The following is a 20,486-nucleotide window of genomic DNA, read 5'->3' on the forward strand; positions in this document are numbered from 1 at the left end:
TCAGTTAATGAAAACATATTCTACCAGTTCAAAAGATCCAAAGAATTTCAGACAGTACGTGAAGATGAAGCTAAAAACATACTATTTCTACCAAACACTTCTCCATTTATTTACAAATGTAACCAAGTGACTTCAATCTTTTGGTCAACAAATGAACTGAAAAAACCCCTTTCAAACCCAAAGACTTTTGCTTGTTTAGGTTGGGGAGGAACTTGATTATTTACTGCTCATAAATAGTCAAAGAGAATAAATATGAATTACAGAGTGCTCATAGGAATTGCAAATGCTCCAACCAACTCTTCCCAGCAACCAGCAAATTTCTCACCCCAAATTTCTCCAAATCAATTCCCTACCCAGCAGACCATTCATTAATAACAAGCATACAAGGGAGTTGTGCTTAACCTTTAACAAACACAAAGCGTGCAAGAAATTTAACCCGCCTCGGAAACAAGAGAAATAACAACTGAGCATTATGGAAAAAAAGTGGTAATTTGTTTCTAAGCTTTCAAATCAGCACTTGGGAAGATGGATTGCTTTGACTCGTGGCCAGTTTTCATGTTCTTAACTTCTGCATTTGAACTCATGGTGCTGTTTCCTATTTCCTTGTCTCGTTCCTCTGGGAGGGGCGATGCTCCCCCGTGGCCCAGCAGGGCACACACCCCCCGGGTACCAAAGGAACTGCTCACCTGACTGTACAAAAAAGGTGGGGGGTTTCTCTCCCCACACTAATTTGTTAAGCTGGGCTGTGCAGTGTCCCAGGTGCCAGAGCTGTCCTATGAACCATTTGTTATCCTACTGTCAAAAAGTCCCCATGTGGAAGGGCTGTTGATTGGGCAGTTTCCCACTAGTTTAGAAGATTCCAAGTTGAAAAGGTCACATTTTGTATTTTAACTAATTGGAATTTTTACCTTTAATGACTATAGAATCATAGAATGGATTGGGTTGGAAAAGACCTCTGAGATCATCGAGTCCAACCCTTGGTCCAACTCCAGTCCCTTTACCAGATCATGGCACTCAGTGCCACGGCCAAGCTCAGCTGAAAAACCTCCAGGGATGGGGAATCCACCCCCTCTCTGGGCAGCCCATTCCAATGCCTGAGCACTCTCTCTGTAATCTGACTGCTGTTTGCTACAGGCAGGGTCACATTTATTTTCATTTATCAGTTTAGCTGAGCATTAAGTTCAGGCACACCAGAACCTTTCTAGAGAACCATTTTGATTTCAGTAAGGTAATAACTAGCAGAAGAAGTAAATTGGGACAATCCCTCAGAATCATTTGAAATAGCACAACACTTACTTTTCATGCCTGATAATGTTGTTTATGATCTGCTTTAAATAAGAAAAAATAGAGAATTCAATTAGCTTTAATTAAATTCTGGGTATTAGACCTTAACAGCTAATGAAAATAATACAGATTTATTTTTATAATTAATGAAGTCCCAGAGAATTAGACTTTATTTCACTCTGAGGGGGGCTGGCAGCTACAAGCCTGTTGCCCATTATACACATGGAAAAACATTACTGGCTGTGGAAAGAACAAGGAAAAAAATTGCCAATAAAACAAAACTGGAAGAGAAACACTCCTTCCAGAAACACAGAAAAATGGCAGGGCTATTTTGACCAAACAAATTTTAAAAATCTTGTCTCCAGAAACTTCATCTACTCTGTCACAGACTAGTAAATGTGCCTACACTTCCTGGCTACCAGGAGATGCAGCAGCTTCTTTGGAATGCCATGACACTCCCAAGATTAAGCTACATAACAAGAACAAAGTACACCAGAACAGAAAGGAGATTATTTATATAACCTTCTACAGATTAGAAACTGAGACAGCAAAACATTCTTCTCAGAGCTGCATTGGAAGTTTAGTACCTGGAAACAGACACATGCAAGGAAACTGTAACCACACTGAAAGGATCACTTCACTTGCCGTGTTTTGGTTCGGTTACAAGGCAGCAGTAACTGGGATCACCCTGCAGCTCCACCTGGGTAAACAAGCCTTTGCTAACGAGCACCTTGATGAATATGGAACTGATGGATAAAACCACAGCAGAACTAATGAGGAACAGAAGGCACTTCCCATTTTAGCTCAATAATTATAAACATTAGAAGTCAACACTGAGAGCAATTCACACACAGGAGTGATGAAAGCCCACCCCCTTTCCAGCAGCCCTGCCCGTTCTCAGAGGGCTGTGCCAACCCCAACGAGCAGTGCCATTGACACCACTGAACCCTGATAACCAAAGTACATTTATCCTTTTTGCCTACAGCATGAACTGTTCCATTTTCACTCATTTATCTTCAAATGCTTTGCAATGAAAACCACCTTACTGGCATACCCCAAAAATGCCAGGGCTCCAAGTGTCACAATCAGCTGCAGACATGCCATGTCCTCAGGTGAAATACCTGCATTCCAAAGGAGTGTCAGACACCTTGCTGGAAACCAGACCTGTGTGAAAACTTGTCAAGGTACATCAGGTTTTCTAGAACCAGTCAGTCATGACAGTATTCATTACACATTCCCAGAAAATCATGGAAGGGTAATTTGTAAACAGTGTTTTAATAAAGAGGAATATACAGGACTTATGACGAGAGGTAACTAGAGATCTATCCTTCAGAGCTCTTCAGTCCTGTGAGGACAACATTTCATTTTCTCCTCCCTAATTCCATATTAATGGCATCAAGTCTGAGATTTGAACTCAACTCAGCTCAGCTGCCACTTCTATTTAAAAAGGTCTCGTGCAGCAGGAGTGGCTTATTAGAATGTCTTTGAAAGAGGGCACAGTTATTTCTCTAGAACAGGTTATTTCTCAAGCCTGTCTCACTACAGAGAAGTGCTGTATAAATGTCAGAATGCTTACAGAGGAATCAATTCTTCCAGCAGAGGCAGTTTATTAACCACACAGTATTTGTATATTATGATTTAGCACAAAGCACTTTTACATTGCCAGACTACAAACTCCTTCAAACGACCTCTCAGAAGGGAGTTGCCACAAGTGCATCTGATGAGTGTGATCAGTCCCACCCTGCCTGCAGCTCCTACAAAGTAATGGGCAAGAACAGCCCTTGCACAGAGCAAAGACATGAAGTTCTACCACAGCAGGAACTGGCCAAGGCAACAGCAAAATCAGTGACAACTACAAAAATAACACTGATTCTTCATAACACTGAAGCCTACTGAGAACATCCCAGCTCTGTCCCTTCCCTTCAGAGCACAGGGCTCAGCATGGGAACCACAGGGTGCAGCACCTCATTCCCTTCAGCCAACGCTTCCATCAGGTGGCAGACCTCAAAGATTATGGAATTAATTTCATAGTTATCTTTATGTAGATAGTTCAGATCTTACCCTGCTCAAGTCAAACTGATCAGGATCACTCAAGTGATGTCTGAAATACCTACTGAATTCCTTATGACAAATCAGAGACAGCTTTCTGGCACACAAGGCCAAGGATCTAAATGCTTATCATTTCCTAAAGCTCACAGGTATAACTGACACTGCAGTGCATTGAGTTTCCACGTATAACCATCTTTGATCATTCCAATAGTAATTTCTTTGTAAAATCAGAGAATCAGGTTAGAAACTTCCCAAAAAACATAGAACATACAGATCACAAAATCAAAGTTCCATGCCACCAAAATAGCATGTTCTGAAGTAACTGGGTTTACAGAATATTTTTAAAACAATGTTGTCTTTTTAAAACCTCCGTTAAAAACTGAACTAGAAGAGGATGGTCTTACCTTGATGGAAGCAACATGTAGCAAAGTCTCTCCTTTGTAGTTTCTTCTGGCAATTGTGTTGCCACCAGGGGATTTCAACACAGAAGGACTGCTGGGTGTGGATATTTGACTGCAGGTCCTCGGAGTAGATGGGGTAGAGGGAGATTTTGAAAGTGAAGGACTGCTTATTGCTTGAGGGACTGCAGAGCTTCTTGTCTTCCTCACAGTGTCGGTGAGCTTTGATGCAGAGGAGGAAACCTGAACTGGTGTCTGCTGCTCAGTCCCTGTGGCAATGGGGGAGCCCTGAGGTGCCTCCCCCAAGCCATCTGCCTGGCTGCCTGCCTGCCCACTGACACCCCTCTCAGACCTCCTCAGTCGTTTAGGCTGAGGAGTAACCTGAGCTCTGGATCCCTCCCTGCCACGTTTTAAGGGGGTTGTTTCATTTCCCACTGGCAGTGACGTGTCGGTAGCACAGCTCTTTTCTTTGCCACCTTGTGCAGGGCACTCAAGGTCCCTGCTGTCTTTCTCCTCTGGGGGTTCTGCCTGTGGTGGCACTTCCCCACTTCCTGTGCTTTTGCTGCAGTCACCTTCCTCCAGAGGCTCCTGCTGAGGTTTCTCTCCAGGGCCATCTGCTTCTGGAGTGCACAGCACGACTGGCTGGCTGCAGATGGTCACACACCTTTCCTTGGGAGCCTTCTCCTCAACTCTCTTGTGCTCAGGCTTCTCCAAGCTCCACACTTTGTTAATGTCCTCTAGATGTTTCTTCTTCACCTTCTTTATCTGCCTCTGGGTTGGTTTCTTTGGAGGCTCAGGAGGCTTTTCATGAGGAGGGGAAGGAAAGAAATCATAAACTGAAGATTCATTTTCACCAGGGTCACTGCTTTTAGTCTCAGGCTGGTTCTTGTTCAGGACACATCGAATCTTCCTGCTCCTGGGGCTGAACCACATTTTAATCTGTTCCTTCTTGCTCTTTTTTCCCAAGTCCGAGTCAGTTGGTGTGGATGGATCTTCTGCTGAATCTAAGTGGAGCAGGGAGGAGGAGAAATAATTATGGAGGTACAGAGCTCTTCAGAACATCACAACACGAACAAAGATCATATTAACAACTGCAACAACTTTAAAGTGTTACTAAACACAATCTGGGAGTGCCTTCATTTCTTCTGAGAAGACAAAATGCTTCAAAACCCCTGCCAAGGTCACCTGCCCCCCTGGAGTCCAGGGATCCCAGTGCAGCTGAAGCAAGGGAGCATTCTGGTGGAGAAATTCCTTCAGCTCATGCACAGAGGATTTCTGACCAGGTCAGAAAAGCAGAGAGGTTGGTTCTCTCCCTGAGTTCTCCTTGGAAATAGGTTTAACAAACAGGTATGTGCATAGAAAAAGAGCACAGAAACAATTTTCTAAAAAGACAATACAGTTCATCTGAAGATGAAAAAGAAGAATAAGCTCTAAGCAAGCAAAGATAATATCCTCATAACAGTGTTGAACATTCCTGAGAAATTTTGACTGATTCCACACATATGGCAGATTAATCAGAGGAATATATAGAAAATCTGTAAGTAATTGTGTCCTGTCATCTGATCCTTTACCCCTTGGTAGTAAATAATTTCAAGAAGCCAAACATTTTGATGATCTCGAACATTTCTTTAAAAATATGCAGTGAAGCAATTTTATAAATCACACTGTACAGCCCATTACAAATCAATAACCAAGATGACAGAGGAATATCCTGTACTCCCAGCACATGAAATAGCAGTTGAGGACAAAGACCATAAATACTGTCCTCAATGGCTTATGTACAAATTAAAGAGCTTAAAGTGACCTCTAAGTTTGACACTAATTTAATTAGACAACTACTTTTTTTGGTGCAAAAGAATTAGAACAGATTTTTTACCCATTCCTTCATGGAAACTCAAGTTATTTTGGGCTATTTGGTCAAGTCCTTCAAAGTAAATGCACAACTGACTTTTCCTGTTGCCTCAAGCCTCAGGGACTACAACTCACAAAAGTCTTGATGATTTACAACAATCAAACACAAAACCAGCAGGAATTTTGCTTAGTGAGGAAAGTTTTGTTGGATTTTTTTTTTAATAGAACTAAGACCAAGATTAGTGGCAGGGAGAGGGATTAAACATTCTTGCAATAAACTATACAAAGCCTCAATTATTAGAAGTGACAGACACTCACTGCAACAATCTATCACTTTCACTTGGTGTATTAACTTTCCATGGATAATTTATTTTTCCCATACCTTCTCTTTTACTTTTGGTTTCTGCAACTATAGTCTGTTTTCCACAGCAAGCTGTGACAAACTCACAGACAGCAAACAAACTAGTCCCAATCCCTTAGCCCCAAAAATGTATGTTTGAAATTACACTTGAAAGAGAACTGTATAGCCAGTAATTGAACACTAAACCAGACATTTGCAGGGGTTTTTAAGGCAATATTTCAAAGTTAAATGTTTCCTCAATCTTGATTTCAATTATCCTACTTATCCCTGGAATTAAAATATGGTACATATTAGATTTAGCCAGAGGAATATGTAAGCCATCAGACCAAAAGTCTTTAAGAAATACAGCTTGAGGCTGGCCAATCAATCATTTAGGTATCTTAAGACAATCATCAAGTACAGAACTGCAGCTATTCGGTTTTTCCACAGGGCTGGAATTGGTGCAAACAGGAAGAAAAGGAGTGAAATTGAGACCGAAATCTCAGAATGAGCTGGCCATGAGATCATATCCAATCTCCTTCTGACAATAACATCTAAAAAAAGGAAGAGCTTGATTGCAAACAGATGCAAAATATAAAACATGAGTTACTATTTATTTGTCTTGCCTTCACTGTTTATACAACCAGCAGATTTCCTTGTAAAATATTTACCTTGCTAGAACCATCAGTCATCCTCAAGTAAAGAGAGAGAATAAAATCAGCTTGCAGAAGTAATTTGTGCAACAATTTTGTGATGGCCAGAATTCTTTTTGATGTGTAAGGCACAGCAAGACTTTAAAGTCCAAGTGACAAGTTCAATCAAAGGCACTGTCCTTCAGAAGCAGGATCTAAGGCAGCACAACACAGTGAGGAACTTACACGGGAAGCTCCAGACCTACCACTTCTGGCAGCAAGAAAGCCTGGGAACAACCCACCATGAGGGTTCCCAAACCAATCTGTTCAGCACTGGCTGCTCAGCAGGGACTCATTAGTCAGGTTGTTAAAACCCTGCTGAAAATATAACAACACACCAAATAAAGAATTTCCCAGAATTGTTTGTACTCACATGCAACTACTTCAGGTGTAAAAGAGAACGTTGCGTGTTTTAGAACAGGGAGGCACCTGAGGAGCATCACTAGAGGACAGCACCTGCTGCCAAAGAGATCCAGCCCATGGAGGGGCCAGCCCTGCACACCCAGGGCACCTCCCCAGCCTGCTGGGGCAGAAACAGCACCTTCTGCCAGGCTGGGTTACCCCTCAGCCCTTCCTCAACAGCTCCATCCTCTGGAATACTCCATAGCTAATGTCAACTTCATCAGAACATTCTGTGTAGCAGCCACAAAAACATGGTTATTCTCAGACTCTGCCACCCAAAGTGGGCAAGAATCACAGAATGGATTGGGTTGGAAAAGACCTCCGAGATCAGCAAGTCCAACCCTTGGTCCAACTCCAGTCCCTTTACCAGACCAAGGTAGGGAGCAGAACAAATGGCCAATCTGCCCTCCCTGAAAATTGAATTTTTTGATGAACCCAGAGCTGTGAAAGGAAGAAAGAGAGGAGACACAGTGCTAAGAAGCTGAAAGGAAGTCCTTGTGGTTTAATATGTAAATGTTAATTTCTATAAAGAGGGTATTATCTGGTAGCTAAGTGCATTCAGTTAAACTGCCTTCAGGGAAAATTGCTCATAGAAAAATCGATCCCAATGAATTCTTTGCTGTCTCCAAGTTGGAAGCCAGGAATGAAAAAAATTACCATATATGATTTAGATTTCATTATCTTTTTAATACATAAATGTCCTCCCAAAATTCTTTAGAGATGCATTGAGACAAGGTAAATCAGTAGAGCATGCCCTACTAATCCTGGATTTTAAGCATCTGCAATAGTGTAAAGAGCATCCACAATACCAGCATTAGAATCAGCCTATAATAAATGCAGTAAATTTACTCTCCATTACCTATTAAATGTAACATTCATATACACAATACATTAACTGAATTCTTTCTAAATTAGACTTATTTGCACATAATAAGCATGAGTTTCTTAATGCTGACATTTAATAGAGTTGAATTTCCTGAGTGTTAAAAGGGTTGAGGATAGACAAACACATGAGGAGACAGGCAGTGCCTTGCAAGCAGAGCTCCACCCCAGGTTCTGCTCTACTGCAATAACGGGCCAGGACAGGGGGAAAAAGGAGCAATTAGAAAATGTGGTTTAGCTACCATTAATCTGCATCAAAGGAATATAATGATGCACATTGTGTGCCTTTCAAATTATTCTCTATTATGGGTTTCAGAACAGAAGTTGAGAAATCTCTTTGACAAACTAGTCCCTTATTAAAAATCAAAGGGAAGAGCTTTGGTACCATCTGTGCAACATTAGTGCCTTCACTGAAGAATGATTATTTTGCAAACTAAGTATTCAGCACAGGGGGAAAAGGGAGAAGTTCCAACTATTCAAAACCTCATCTCTTGCTATTATGAAAAATGTCACAACTTACATGAAATGCAAAGTAATCTGTTACAACAGGAGTTCAACATCTTTCCCTCCACATCAGTAAATGTGAAACTAAGTCATGATACTATAAAGGCTGATCAAAAGTTGATCTCTCCCACTGTCCACCAGCATTAGCACAAGGTCTGGAACCTCTGACCAACACCTGCAAGGTCTAGCTCTGCATGAGAAGAGGGGAAGGCTTCGTTTGGCAGTGGTAGAAGCACATTATGTTACAAATAAGGTAATCTATAAATGGTTGTTCTGAAAATTAACAACAATCTCTTCATTTTAAAGAACATCACACAGAAAAATCTGCTGATTTAGAAATTCACTGTCAAAATCATCACTATAAATGGGCCTCCTTCATCTCTAGTGTATTATACACACTGTCCAGGATTCAGCAAGTTGGTCTCTTCTCCCAGGCACTCAGCAACAGGACAAGGGGGCACGATGGGCTCAAGCTCTGCCAGGGGAAATTGGAGAGCAGAAAAAACTTCTTTGCAGAGAGAGTGCTCAGGCATTGGAATGGGCTGCCCAGAGAGGGGGTGGATTCCCCATCCCTGGAGGTTTTTCAGCTGAGCTTGGCCGTAGCACTGAGTGCCATGATCTGGTAAAGGGACTGGAGTTGGACCAAGGGTTGGACTCTATGATCTCGGAGGTCTTTTCCAACCCAATCCATTCTAAGATTCTATGAAGTTCTTTCTAATTACCCACCTGTGAAGCCCATCATCCCACCAACACCAGTTCTCACGATGTCCTGGATGCTGTAACATCACACCTAAAGACTGGGGTGCAGACACCCACCTGTGAGGCCTGCCAACCACCCAGCTGCACCTTACCCTTGTAAAAGGTACAGCACAGGGAGTGAAAAGGTCAGACAGCTCTTCTCACCTGGCCACAGATACAGCATCTCAAACAAGTGAATTAATTTTGAGACTCAGCATTAGCTATAGTTTGAATTTGCTACCTATAATTAGTATTTTCTAGCCACTTCCAGGTTTGTCTTTTGTCCATCCCCCTTCAATAGTCCCAGTAGTGCCATTTGTTGTGTTTCCCTTTACATTAAAGGGAAACATTAGCTGTTTTGTGCAGTCTTTTCTGCATTACTTGCCACTGCTTCTTACAATGCACATGCTGTTTGGCAAAGCTATTCTTATCCCAACAGAATACAAAGTGAGATCCCTCTCACATCTGCTGTGGAACCTCAGGGTACAGGGATTTTTGTACTTGAAGCATTCAATGTGTGAGCTTAACCCTATCTTTTTCAGTCACAGCAGTTCTGTGGGGTTTTTTAAAGAAAAACACACAACTTGCTGCATTCACCAGCTCTGTTGAAGGCTAAAAATGGGCAGGAGGATCCACTCGCATTAGATATTTCAGTGTCAACAAAGATCTCAAAGAGAAGCCTTGAGATGAGCCACAACAAAACAAGGCATGTAAAGCAAATATGCAAAAGGGACATAAAACAAATATATGGAAATATTCTTTGTTTCAACTGCTTCTCTTCCTTTCCTCCACTGAAAGATTGATTTTTCGGTCTATTTCCTTTACTGGAACACAAAGTACAATTTCTGACCTTCTAACAAAAAAGAGAAGAAAATATTGTTGACAGAAGTACAGAGCTGTAAGAACATGAAAGCAAGTCCTTAACAAGAGGCCCTGATTCTCCAAACTCACATATTTCACTTTGGATACATTAAGTTCAAGGCATACATCTATAGGAGGTGATGGATTTGCCAGAGATGAGGGACAAAACATCCTAAAAAGGATTTGCTCTCAAAACCTCTAAAGCTACAACATCCTCTGATTTTCAGCAATATGGGTTATTTTACAGCACAGAATTGGTTGTTCTTAGAGGTGTGCTCATTTACTGATGTATCCACACCAATCCTGACAATGAACTATCACCAGCTTGGGAAGTTTTTCTCTTAACCCCAGTATCAAACATCCAAAAGGCCACTGTGCTAATCCCTGGCACGCTGCAAAGATTACAAGTGATGGAAAGTCCTCTTCCAAATCAGTTCACAGATTTAGCTTCAAACATAACCCTCTTCTTGTAAACTTCAATTTTGTGCCTGCTTTAAAGCCAGAAGAAGGGATGATAAAAAGAACCTCATTTCGTTCTGTGGTTTAGACACAGCATGCAGACTTCACTTTTTAAGAACTATGAGATTAAATGTATTATTCAATTACTAGTACAGTTGAACATCTGACTAATTTTTAAGAGTTAATCCACTTGTAAGAGTTGTCCAAAACATCCAAATAGTATCAGTAATACTACCATGTTTTATTTTAAAGGTTTTATTTATAGCATCACAAATAGGTCCTCTCAGAGATTCTCTTTCAAGTGTGTTTTTAAAAGCCTCCATCACTTAAAATGTTTCCTTGAAATCCTGTTTAAGGCACAGTCTGTTTTCTGTGCTCCAGAAGATTTAACCACCACAGGATTTTTTATATCTATATAAAATGTTTTCCTTTACAGTTGGACACAGGCTTCCAGTCTCCTCACTTTAAATGTATTTCCATGTCAACAAAGAGCTACTCCACAAATGAATGAAGGTGCTGATGGGATAAGATGTAGAAAAAGAATCTTTAGTTTAGCCAAACATATTAGGAAGCAACAATGAAGGAAGAAACACCTTTTCCATATCTGACAGCTAAATTAATATTTTCTAAAACTTGGTATTACACAAATGCTCCTCTCTGAGCTTGCAAAAGAGACATACACTCACCTACGCTTATTTCACTTCTTTTTTCCCTACTTCCACAAGAGCCTCAAATTTGGAAGAGATGAATTCCCAGAGTACGTTCTCTGCAATCTTCCAGCACAGTCAGCAATGACAAAACTCCACTGCAGCAGACTGGCTGAGTGTCAGGGACCAGAAAATAAATGAGTTAAGACTTGCTTCCTTCCTCTTTTAGGCAAGGAACGTGCATCATTTTTGCCATGTGCAAAACCCCTAAACTGACAATGACTGGGACAGCACACATGGCTCAGTGCACAGAAACAGAGGCAAGAGAATCTATGCATTAATTCTTTAATACAATGCAGAACAGTGCACACTGGGGCTCACCTAACAGCACAAGATATGAAAACCTGTGCCCCTGGTTTGTGTCACGTGACTTGGCAATCTCTCCCACTTCCATCTAATTTTGGGAGACAGGTTCTAATGAATTATGGACTAACCCGCTCATGCGGATTTCTTAGTAAAACAGATTCAAAGAACGAGCAATCCATACAGACAGTTCTCTTCAAATCAAATTTTCCAAACCTGATTCGGAGCAGCCTTTCAGAATGTTAAGCAGGACTGCACTGCTCACTCCATGGAAAGCCTGTGGAATGCACGGGAGCGGCTGTCCCGGGCGAGCCTTACCTGGGGTGTCCGTGCCCAGCAGCTGCCGCAGTTTGCAGCACAGCTGGATCATGGTGTCCAGCTGCCGGTTGGTCTGGACATCCTGCACCCAGGCTGGCACGTGGCACACGGGGCACTCTGTGCCAACACAGTCACCCACGCAGGAGCTGAAAGGCAAGTGGAAAAGAAAAACCATTTTCCAGCATAAGTTATCCACTGTATTCACAACCAACCGCTGCACAGCCAAGCGCTCCACAGGAGCCTCCTATTCAGCAGTGACAGACTCTGCCGTAAGGCCCTCCTGAGTTAGTCACAAATGCAGGACAGGGCATGTTTATCATGGCAAGTGACAAGCTGAACAGAATTAAACAAGCCAAGGCCAGAGTCTTGTCTGAACACTGTCATGAAAAACGTGGTGTCTTGCCATTTCCCGAGCAGAGGCTGACCCAAATTTTCAAGGAATGCTAAGGCTCCACTGCTGTTTGCCTCCAGGTAACAATTAGACTGCAACAGTTAAAACTACACAAACTTTTACATTCTGCAGCCTTCCACTTTTAAATAAGTGCCAGAAAGCCAACCCATGGTAAACTATCACTTCCACCTTCTCCATCTTAAAATGTTCTCGATATTGTGAACTTTCACCTGTCTGAATTCCCGTGAGGATCTGCAGGTGTTCAGAGTATTCTATCACTGCTCCCTTTCAGAGCATTTGTGTCAGGAGATGATCAAGGTGGGGAAACATTTATTTGGTAAAGGTCATTTAACACCTGTAGCTTCTTAGCAATATTACTCTCCCCATATCAGCCTAAAATCTTTTATTCTTTTGTTTAGACTAGTGAGAAGACCTTATGGCTTCCCATGTTGAATATTTTTGTTGAATGTTGAATATTTTGCAACATTCAAGGGCCATTATTACTTCTCATCTACAATCTATTATATTAAATACAGGTTATGTTCTCAAACACCCAAGACAGTAATTTCCAAAGTCTCTGTTACCCCACCACAATGCAGAACACAATTCTAGCAAAGGTAAAAAAATAACCTTGAATAGGTCATGTTAAATATCCACAGGAACAGAATGCAAGTCACATCAAGGCACTGAGGAAGTAATATCAGGGAAAGGAAGATCAAAGTCTGTGATCTCAACTCTAAACATTCACATACCCCAAAACCAGTAGCACATCAGTTAACCAAAGGATACCACAATTACAGCTACTGCCACTTCCCTTAAGGAGAGAGTTATTTTCAGGTCTGTTCTCTGCACTGGCATCTCTCCCTCAAACACCACACATGTGTCACACCCTCAGCTAATTCCAAGGGAGGAAATGGGGTATGTAAAAATTGCTGCTGGGTGTGTTTTGTGCTCTGAGCAGGCAAAGGACCTCGTGGCTGAGACACTGAAATACAGCTCTTGGTTCTGACACATTCCAGATGACATTGACAAAGCACTCGGAGCAAAGGGAGAAGGACCAAGCAGGTCTCACTCTCCAGAGAAAGTGGCCTCGGGTTTCCCCTGCCTGTAAAAGGTACTGCAAAGGAAATGCAGACTGACTTTTATACCACAACATTTCTTAATTACTTCTAGCTGTTGGGGTTTTATAGTTAGTGGATAATGACTGTGGCTAACCTGGTAGAGCTACTCAGACAAAGCTGCAGAAAGTGATCTTAATAAATATCCCTGTCCATAATAAAACCATGCTGAGGGAGAACCAGTTCTATTATATGTGACCTGATTACTTCAGTTCATTAGTTTCACATATTTCACCTCATCTATCAGAAGCCAGCTCTGGACATTCACCCCACTCCTTCCCAGGTGCATTAATAAATGTTTGCCTTCAGCCCTGGATCAGGATCAGTTCAGGTCAGAAAAACTGCAGATTGGACCTGTGCCCTACACAATGTGCCTCTAAACAAATTAATCTAAATTTCCTGAGGTTTCTTTTAAAAAACAGCAGCTATCCAAGGCTCAGTCATCAAAGGACACATGAAATTGCTGCTGAAAGGTCAGGCATACAAAAGAGAAAAGATCAGGTATAACAATAATTCATAATAGCAAATGAACTTTGCCTGAAGCAAGAAATAGCTGCTAATGAGTGCTTAAGGCTCCTTTAGCTATTCTTTCCTTCCTCAACAATACAAACAGCACTGTCTTATGATGTTTTGAAAATTTTTCTTAAAAAACCTCCACAACTTCATGAAACAGTGGGTCTTTGAAATCTATCACCTAGAATACATCAGGGTTACCCAAAATGAAACCACAAGGCCTTAAGACACTCAACACCTAAACAATTACATTTATTAAGCCCCATGATCATGCTTACGACTTGTACAAGCTTCTGGGGGTTATTTTACCCAGTAATCTGTAGGCAGGTCATATAAATGAAACAAATAACAGAAACAAATCTTCCAGACAGCAGAATCATGGAATGGCTTGGGCTGGAAGGGTCCCTAAAAGCCATTTAGTTCCAAGCATTCTGCCCTGGGCAGGGACACCTTCCACTAGCCCAGGTTGCTCCAACCTGGCCTGGGACACTCCCAGGGATGGGGCAGCCACAGCTTCTCTGGGAAAGCTGTGCCAGGGCCTCACCACCCTCACAGGGAAGCATTTCTTCCTAATATCCTGATGTGTAATCTAAACCTACTCTCTGCCAATTAGAAGCCATTACACCCCTTGTCCTGTCACTACACACCCTTGTAAAAAGGGCCTCTTTAAGAATCTTCTACAGCAATTAATGGCCACAGCTGGGAAAGAACACACATCTGGAAATAAATAATTTGTGCATTTTTTAGTACATCCACACTGGGGGAAGAGACACAGAGGGCATCTGTCCCATTATCAGTTACTCCTTAAAAAGGAAATATTTTGTTTGCACTTCACCCTCTAGGCCTTCAACACTCTAAGCTCCAGTTAGAAAGATGCAGCTGAAGAGAAGGAGTGGATACACAACCATGAGAGAGGAAAGGTTTTCCTCTGCTTTTATTGACATAGTGACTACAGTGTCAAGAGGCAAAGCTGAATATCTAGGCTGGCTTACAAGCAGAGGTTAGAAAGTATTAATCCTCTTCACCAAAGGATTTTATCAGACTGCTCACACACCTGCTGTGCAGAGAAACTGTTTAAGATATACATCTGACCTTTTAACTCCCCGTGTTTGCCTTTGCATGCCTGAAGAGCAGTGACACAGAGGGCAGCCAAAAAGCTCCATCACCTTCCTCAGATGAGATTCTGGGACACAAAGATTTCAGTCTCTGCCTGTACGGACAATGCAGTGAAGTTGTCTTATGACAGGCCAGGTGACCACCCCCTTCTCAGCAAGTGCAGAATGTTTCTAACATAACTCTGGGTGGTTTTTAAGCACTCGAATTATTTAACAAACCGAAAGTAGAGGTAATCTTGGTATCCTAACGTGTTTGGACGGGCATGAATACAGGAAGAGCTACAGAGACAGAACTGAAGGAGCAATGTCATCAGCACAGCAGGCGGCCAGGGCAAGGACAAGCAGCACCCAATCCCCGCCGGCAGAGCAAAACCCCCGGGAAACATGAAGCATCCTTCCAGGCTGCTCTTTTTTGTTTGTTATGAGGAAGAGGAAAAGGAAGGAGTTGGAGATGAAGAGAACTGGAGGCTGTTTTGGAATTCTAATCCCACAACAAGTGGACAGCAGCAGGCTGAGGGTTCCCTTTACACCTGGCCAGCACCCTGAACCCAAATCAGCGCTATGGCACGGGCCCCACAGGGGAAATGCAGCTCCTCTGCCCCCAGCCCCGGCAGGGCCGGAGAGCAGCGGCGGTGCCCCCGCTCGTCCCCACAGGGCCGCGGTACTCACAGGCAGAAGACGTGCTCGCACTGCCGCAGGGACACGGGCTGCCGCAGGACGCCGGCGCTGTGGGCACAGCAAGGACAAACGCGGCGCTTTTAACACGCGCGGACTCAGGGAAGGACCGCGGGGGAAAGGGAAAGGGCGGGGGATACATTACCAGCGGGAGCAGCTCAGCGCCTCCTCCATTCGGGCCAGCGCGGCGCGGGTGCGGGCCCAGCGGGGCCCGGGCAGCTCCATGGGGGGATCGGCGGGGCCGCCCGGGGCCGGCTGATTGCCCGAGCGCCCGCGCAGCGCCTCCCTCATCGCCGCCCCGCTCTCAGCCGCCCCTGCCCTCAGCGCTGCCCCGCTCTCGGCCGGCCCTGCCCTCAGCGCTGCCCCGCTCTCGGCCGGCCCTGCCCTCAGCGCTGCCCCGCTCTCGGCCGGCCCTGCCCTCAGCGCTGCCCCGCTCTCACCCGGCCCTGCCCTCAGCGCTGCCCCGCTCTCACCCGGCCCTGCCCTCAGCGCTGCCCCGCTCTCGGCCGCCCCTGCCCTCAGCGCTGCCCCGCTCTCACCCGGCCCTGCCCTCAGCGCTGCCCCGCTCTCACCCGGCCCTGCCCTCAGCGTTGCCCCGCTCTCACCCGGCCCTGCCCTCAGCGCTGCCCCGCTCTCGGCCGGCCCTGCCCTCAGCACGGCCCCGCTCTCGGCCGCCCCTGCCCTCAGCGCTGCCCCGCTCTCAGCCGGCCCTGCCCTCAGCCGCCCCTGCCCTCAGCGCTGCCCCGCTCTCGGCCGCCCCTGCCCTCAGCGCTGCCCCGCTCTCACCCGGCCCTGCCCTCAGCGCTGCCCCGCTCTCAGCCGCCCCTGCCCTCAGCGTTTCCCGCCATCACTCCGAATTCCCCGCCCGCCACCACCGCACAGGCGCGGGAGCCGCGCGCGCTCGGCGCTTCCCGCGCTCCGGGAGGGGGCGTGGCCGCCGTGAAGGGTGGGCGGGGCCGAGCGGAGGGACCGGGCGGAGGGCCCAGAGTGGAGGCGAGGCGGGGCGGAGCGAGGCGGGGCGGAGCGGGGCGGGGCGGGTGGGAAAAGACCTGTGAGGGCATCTAAGTCCAACCCGTGGCCCAACACCACGATGGCAACCAGGCCCTGGCACTGTGTGCCGTGTCCAGTCTTTCCTTAAACACCACCAGGGATGGTGACTCCAACACCTCTCTGTGCAGCCCATCCCAATGTCTTATCTCCCTTTCTGTGAAGAAATTCTTCCTGATGCCCAACCTGAACCTCCCCTGGAACTGTTCGGGGCCCTTTCCCTTTGTCCTGTTCCTTGTTCCCTTGAGCCCGACCCCCTCTGCCCCCACCCCTCCTGCCACACAATTGTGGAGAGTGAGAAGGTCCCCCCTGAGCCTCCTTGTCTCCAGGCTGAGCCACCGCCCCAGCTCCCTCAGCCACTCCAAACACTTCACCAGCTCTGCTGGCCTTCTCTCCAGCCCCTCCATGTCCTTCCCGACCGGAGCGGGCAGAACCAGACGCAGGATTTGAGGTGTGGCCTCCGCAGTGCCCGGCACAGGGGACAGTCCCTGCCCTGGCCCTGCTCCACCCCATTGCTGACACAGGCCAGTGCCACTGGCTTTGCTGCCCACCTGGGCACACACTGGGTCATGTTCAGCTGCTGCCAACCAGCACCCCCAAGTCCTTTTCCTCTGGGCCTCTTTCCATCCCCCCTCCCCAGCCTGTGGTGGTGCAGGGGTTGTTGTGGCCAAAGCTCAGGGCCTGGCACTGAATCTTGTTGAACCTCCTGCCGTAGGTCTCGGCCCATATGGATACCACAGCACCTGAATCAATCAGACACCCAAACCCGACGTGCCTACGTCTTTCCAGTGTTGGTGTATCTGTAACATGTCTAGCACAGCACAAATAGCCCCTACCCAGAGGTCTGGGACGGGTGGGTGGGCACGGCGTGGTGGTGCTGAGGGCATCGCCCCTCGTGCCTGGCACCCAGCCCAGGCAGGGCACCTGCCCCGTGCCAGTGCCTTCCAACCCTGAATTTAAACAATTCATTTTCTCCCCTCTCTTCCACCCATTCCCTAGCTTCAGTCTAACAGAGAAACCTCACCATTCACAGTTATTTTGGGTTTCCAGAGTGGTTTTTCCCTCAGCCTGTGTGTCCTGTGGCACCTCAGGGTTCAGCCCAATCCCCCACGTTTTACAGGCTGCTGTTTTTAGGCGGTGCCTGCACAGGCTCATCCCCCGCCATCCCTGCACAGCATAATTACTGGAGCACATAAAGCAGTTATAGCAGGAATTTATCACTTTCAGGTAGAAATACTCCTGGCCAAGTAAAAGATAGAGCAGGAATGCCAGGAGCGATTTATAACAGGCTTACTGACATTTCACGTGGAGAAGCTCCGTCAGTGAAGAAGCATCAAGCCATAAATCTCAGAGAAAACATGATTAAAGCAAGCGAGTTCTTCTTTGAGGGAACTTCATCATAAAAGGATGTGGTGGTGTGGAGCCACAAAATTTGGTTGGCAACAGTCATAGCAAACAGCCGTCAGAACAGCGTCCCAGCTTTGCCTTATCTAGAGAGAAGGACTCTGACTTAAATGGGTGCTGAATCAGGGCTGAAAGTATTTCTTAATAAGTTATTAATGTCTTTCAAGAAGGAGGTTCTCCAGTTTTCCAAGTGTCACACTCCTCTGCTTCGGTAGTTTGTTCCCTTTGTTCCCTCTGTGGCTCCTGAAAACTGGGGATGGTTTAAATTGGGATTATTGTGAATTTTTTTACTTTATAGAAGGTTAAATATTTATCTTTGTTACTAATATTATCCAGAGGTGCAAGGAGGTGAGCACCACACAGGATGCAGAATGGTGAAACCTCTCAGCTCCATTGATCTGAGGACATTTGCTGCTGTCATCTGGGGCACACTGACATGTCACAGGGTAAAGTGCCATCCTGCTGATTTGAATGATGGCGTGTGCAGCCTTTATTAAATCACTGCCATCATATCTCCTAACCTGCTTGACCCGAGAAAACACCAGCTCGTCTTTCTCTGCATCCCTGTTAACTCCCAATCCTTATCCATGACAAGGGAAACCGTGGAGGGTCCCAAAGGTCAAACAACAGCCTGTGCCTTGCAGGTGACGCTGTCCTGGCAGAATCCCAGCCGGAGAGGGGTGGCTGCGGCGTCCCCATCCCCACACGTGTCCTTTCCCTGGCACAGAAAGGAGGGCTGTTTGTTGTCCTCGACAGCGCGGGAGCTGCATCAGCGCGCTTGGATCCAGCTGGGAAAAGTGTGGTTGTGTCTGTGTAACAGCCTGTTGTTTTCTGGTGCTCGGGGAAGCCCCCGCTGGGATAATAACACGGCGCCGTGTCCCCCTCGCCAACAGCCCGTCACCCCCGGCCGTGCGACCGGCGGGGTCTCTGCCGCGGGGGAAGAGGCGCTGCGGCAACAACAACAGCCCCGAGGCGAGCGGGGAACTGCAACACAGCCAGAGGCAAACCACACCTTGGAAGAGGCTCGTGTAGGTGCCGGGTGCTCCCGGGCAGCAGCCGGGCTCGGATTTGTTTCCGGCAGGATCTGCCTTGCAGGAGCTGCTTCAGAGCACAGCGTCCTCCTTGACTATCCCGGAGGAAGGAAAGGGGCAGGCAGAGGTGGCTTGGGCCTGTCCTGACCAAAGGGGAGCAAGGGACTGGCACATTCCATGGTGCCTCTTCCCCATCCTGTGTGCATGCACCAAAACACCTGGATGCAGGAGAGGGATGACAGCAAAGGGCACAGCCGGACAGAGCACCCTCACTCCTTTCCTAGGGCTGCAGGGGACGGAGCTGAGCCAGGGACGTGCTCCCTCGTGTCACCAAAACAGGGATAAACTCACAAAATAAAATAAACCAGTCATTTTTCCTTTAAAAACAAACAGTTGCCAGATGCAACCTTAACATCCTACTGCCTCTTACTTGGCTGTTGTGTGCTCATCCTGTGCTCCAAAATCCCAGTTTCCAGTGCCTCCCAGGACACTGGGGATACTGAAAGATGCCAAAAGGCCTCAGTGCTGAGATGAAACTTGAAGCATTCGGTGCAGGTTACAAACAACACTTGATCCATAGCTCTCTTGAGTCAACCTGGCATTTATGTTCACAAAATATGAGATGCCAATATATACTGTATAGAACAGTAAACCAGATAAGTGCCTCATCTTCCTTCCCTCCAGCTGAAATATGTTTAGTGTCTCTCTCAATAAATCCACGTGTGGACGCACAGTCTCCATTGTGCTGAGACATTATGTGGGAATTTACAAACATTTACAACTAAGTTAAACTGAGGCAAAGCACTGCCCTGGGCTGCATCTAACAAACACTTGTGTTCGAGAAAGATGTAAAAGTCAGGAGTGATTCATTCTCCTTAATTTCATAAAGGTTAAGGAGCTGGCGCTCTTGGAAACCTAAGAAATGTCTTCCTCTGCAGTGAATTACTGCAACCAATTGGACAGTCAGAAGCAAAAAAAAATGATGCGGGGAACAGAGGGAAGCAAGAAATATATCTCTAAATTTGGTTTATGCAGTATTTGAAGTACAAGTAAAGCCATTCCAGGCAGTATAAGGCCCACACACTTTAAAATAAATTTGTTGCATGACAGAAAGCCAGTAAAGCGGTTTCAGCAGTGTGTGATATAGTGAGACAGCGGCGCTTGGTACGTGCATGAATCAGCTCCATGCCCCGCTGAGGCACCGCTCATCTTCGCCGTGCTAAACTGTTGCTGTGATCTTCAAACAATGCGGCTCTTTGGAGCAAACCCGCGCTGAAAGATGGGCTGATGGGGAAGGGAAAAACCCTCTTCTACCTGGTGCTTCATTTCAAAGCATTGCCCATCTGGTAAAGACCTTTTTATGCAAATACACCGGTACCTGATATTTTATTCACTTAGCGAAGT

General features: G+C 45.9%; 1 protein-coding gene across 5 annotated transcripts in view; it reads right to left on the reverse strand.

Annotated features, from left to right (window-relative positions):
- BARD1 (BRCA1 associated RING domain 1) overlaps positions 1-16,489 on the reverse strand; it is a 45,944-nt gene extending 29,455 nt beyond the window's left edge. For 2 of the 5 annotated variants that reach the window (XR_011698401.1, XR_011698400.1), the window contains exons 1-4: positions 15,746-16,488; positions 15,595-15,651; positions 11,789-11,934; positions 3,738-4,735 (exon numbers count right to left, since the gene is read on the reverse strand). Coding sequence is in view for 2 of the 5 variants with exons in the window: in XM_071562120.1 (XP_071418221.1) it covers positions 3,738-4,735; positions 11,789-11,934; positions 15,595-15,651; positions 15,746-15,891 (1,347 nt within the window). In the remaining 3 variants the exon portion in view is untranslated. Of the gene's footprint in view, positions 1-3,737; positions 4,736-11,788; positions 11,935-15,594; positions 15,652-15,745 lie in introns of all 5 variants that reach the window. The other 3 variants (XR_011698399.1, XM_071562120.1, XM_071562121.1) reach the window with 3 other exon arrangements.
- Positions 16,490-20,486: the final 3,997 nt, after the last annotated feature.

This window comes from Pithys albifrons, chromosome 8 (assembly GCF_047495875.1).
Source record: "Pithys albifrons albifrons isolate INPA30051 chromosome 8, PitAlb_v1, whole genome shotgun sequence".
Taxonomy (NCBI): Eukaryota; Metazoa; Chordata; class Aves; order Passeriformes; family Thamnophilidae; genus Pithys; species Pithys albifrons.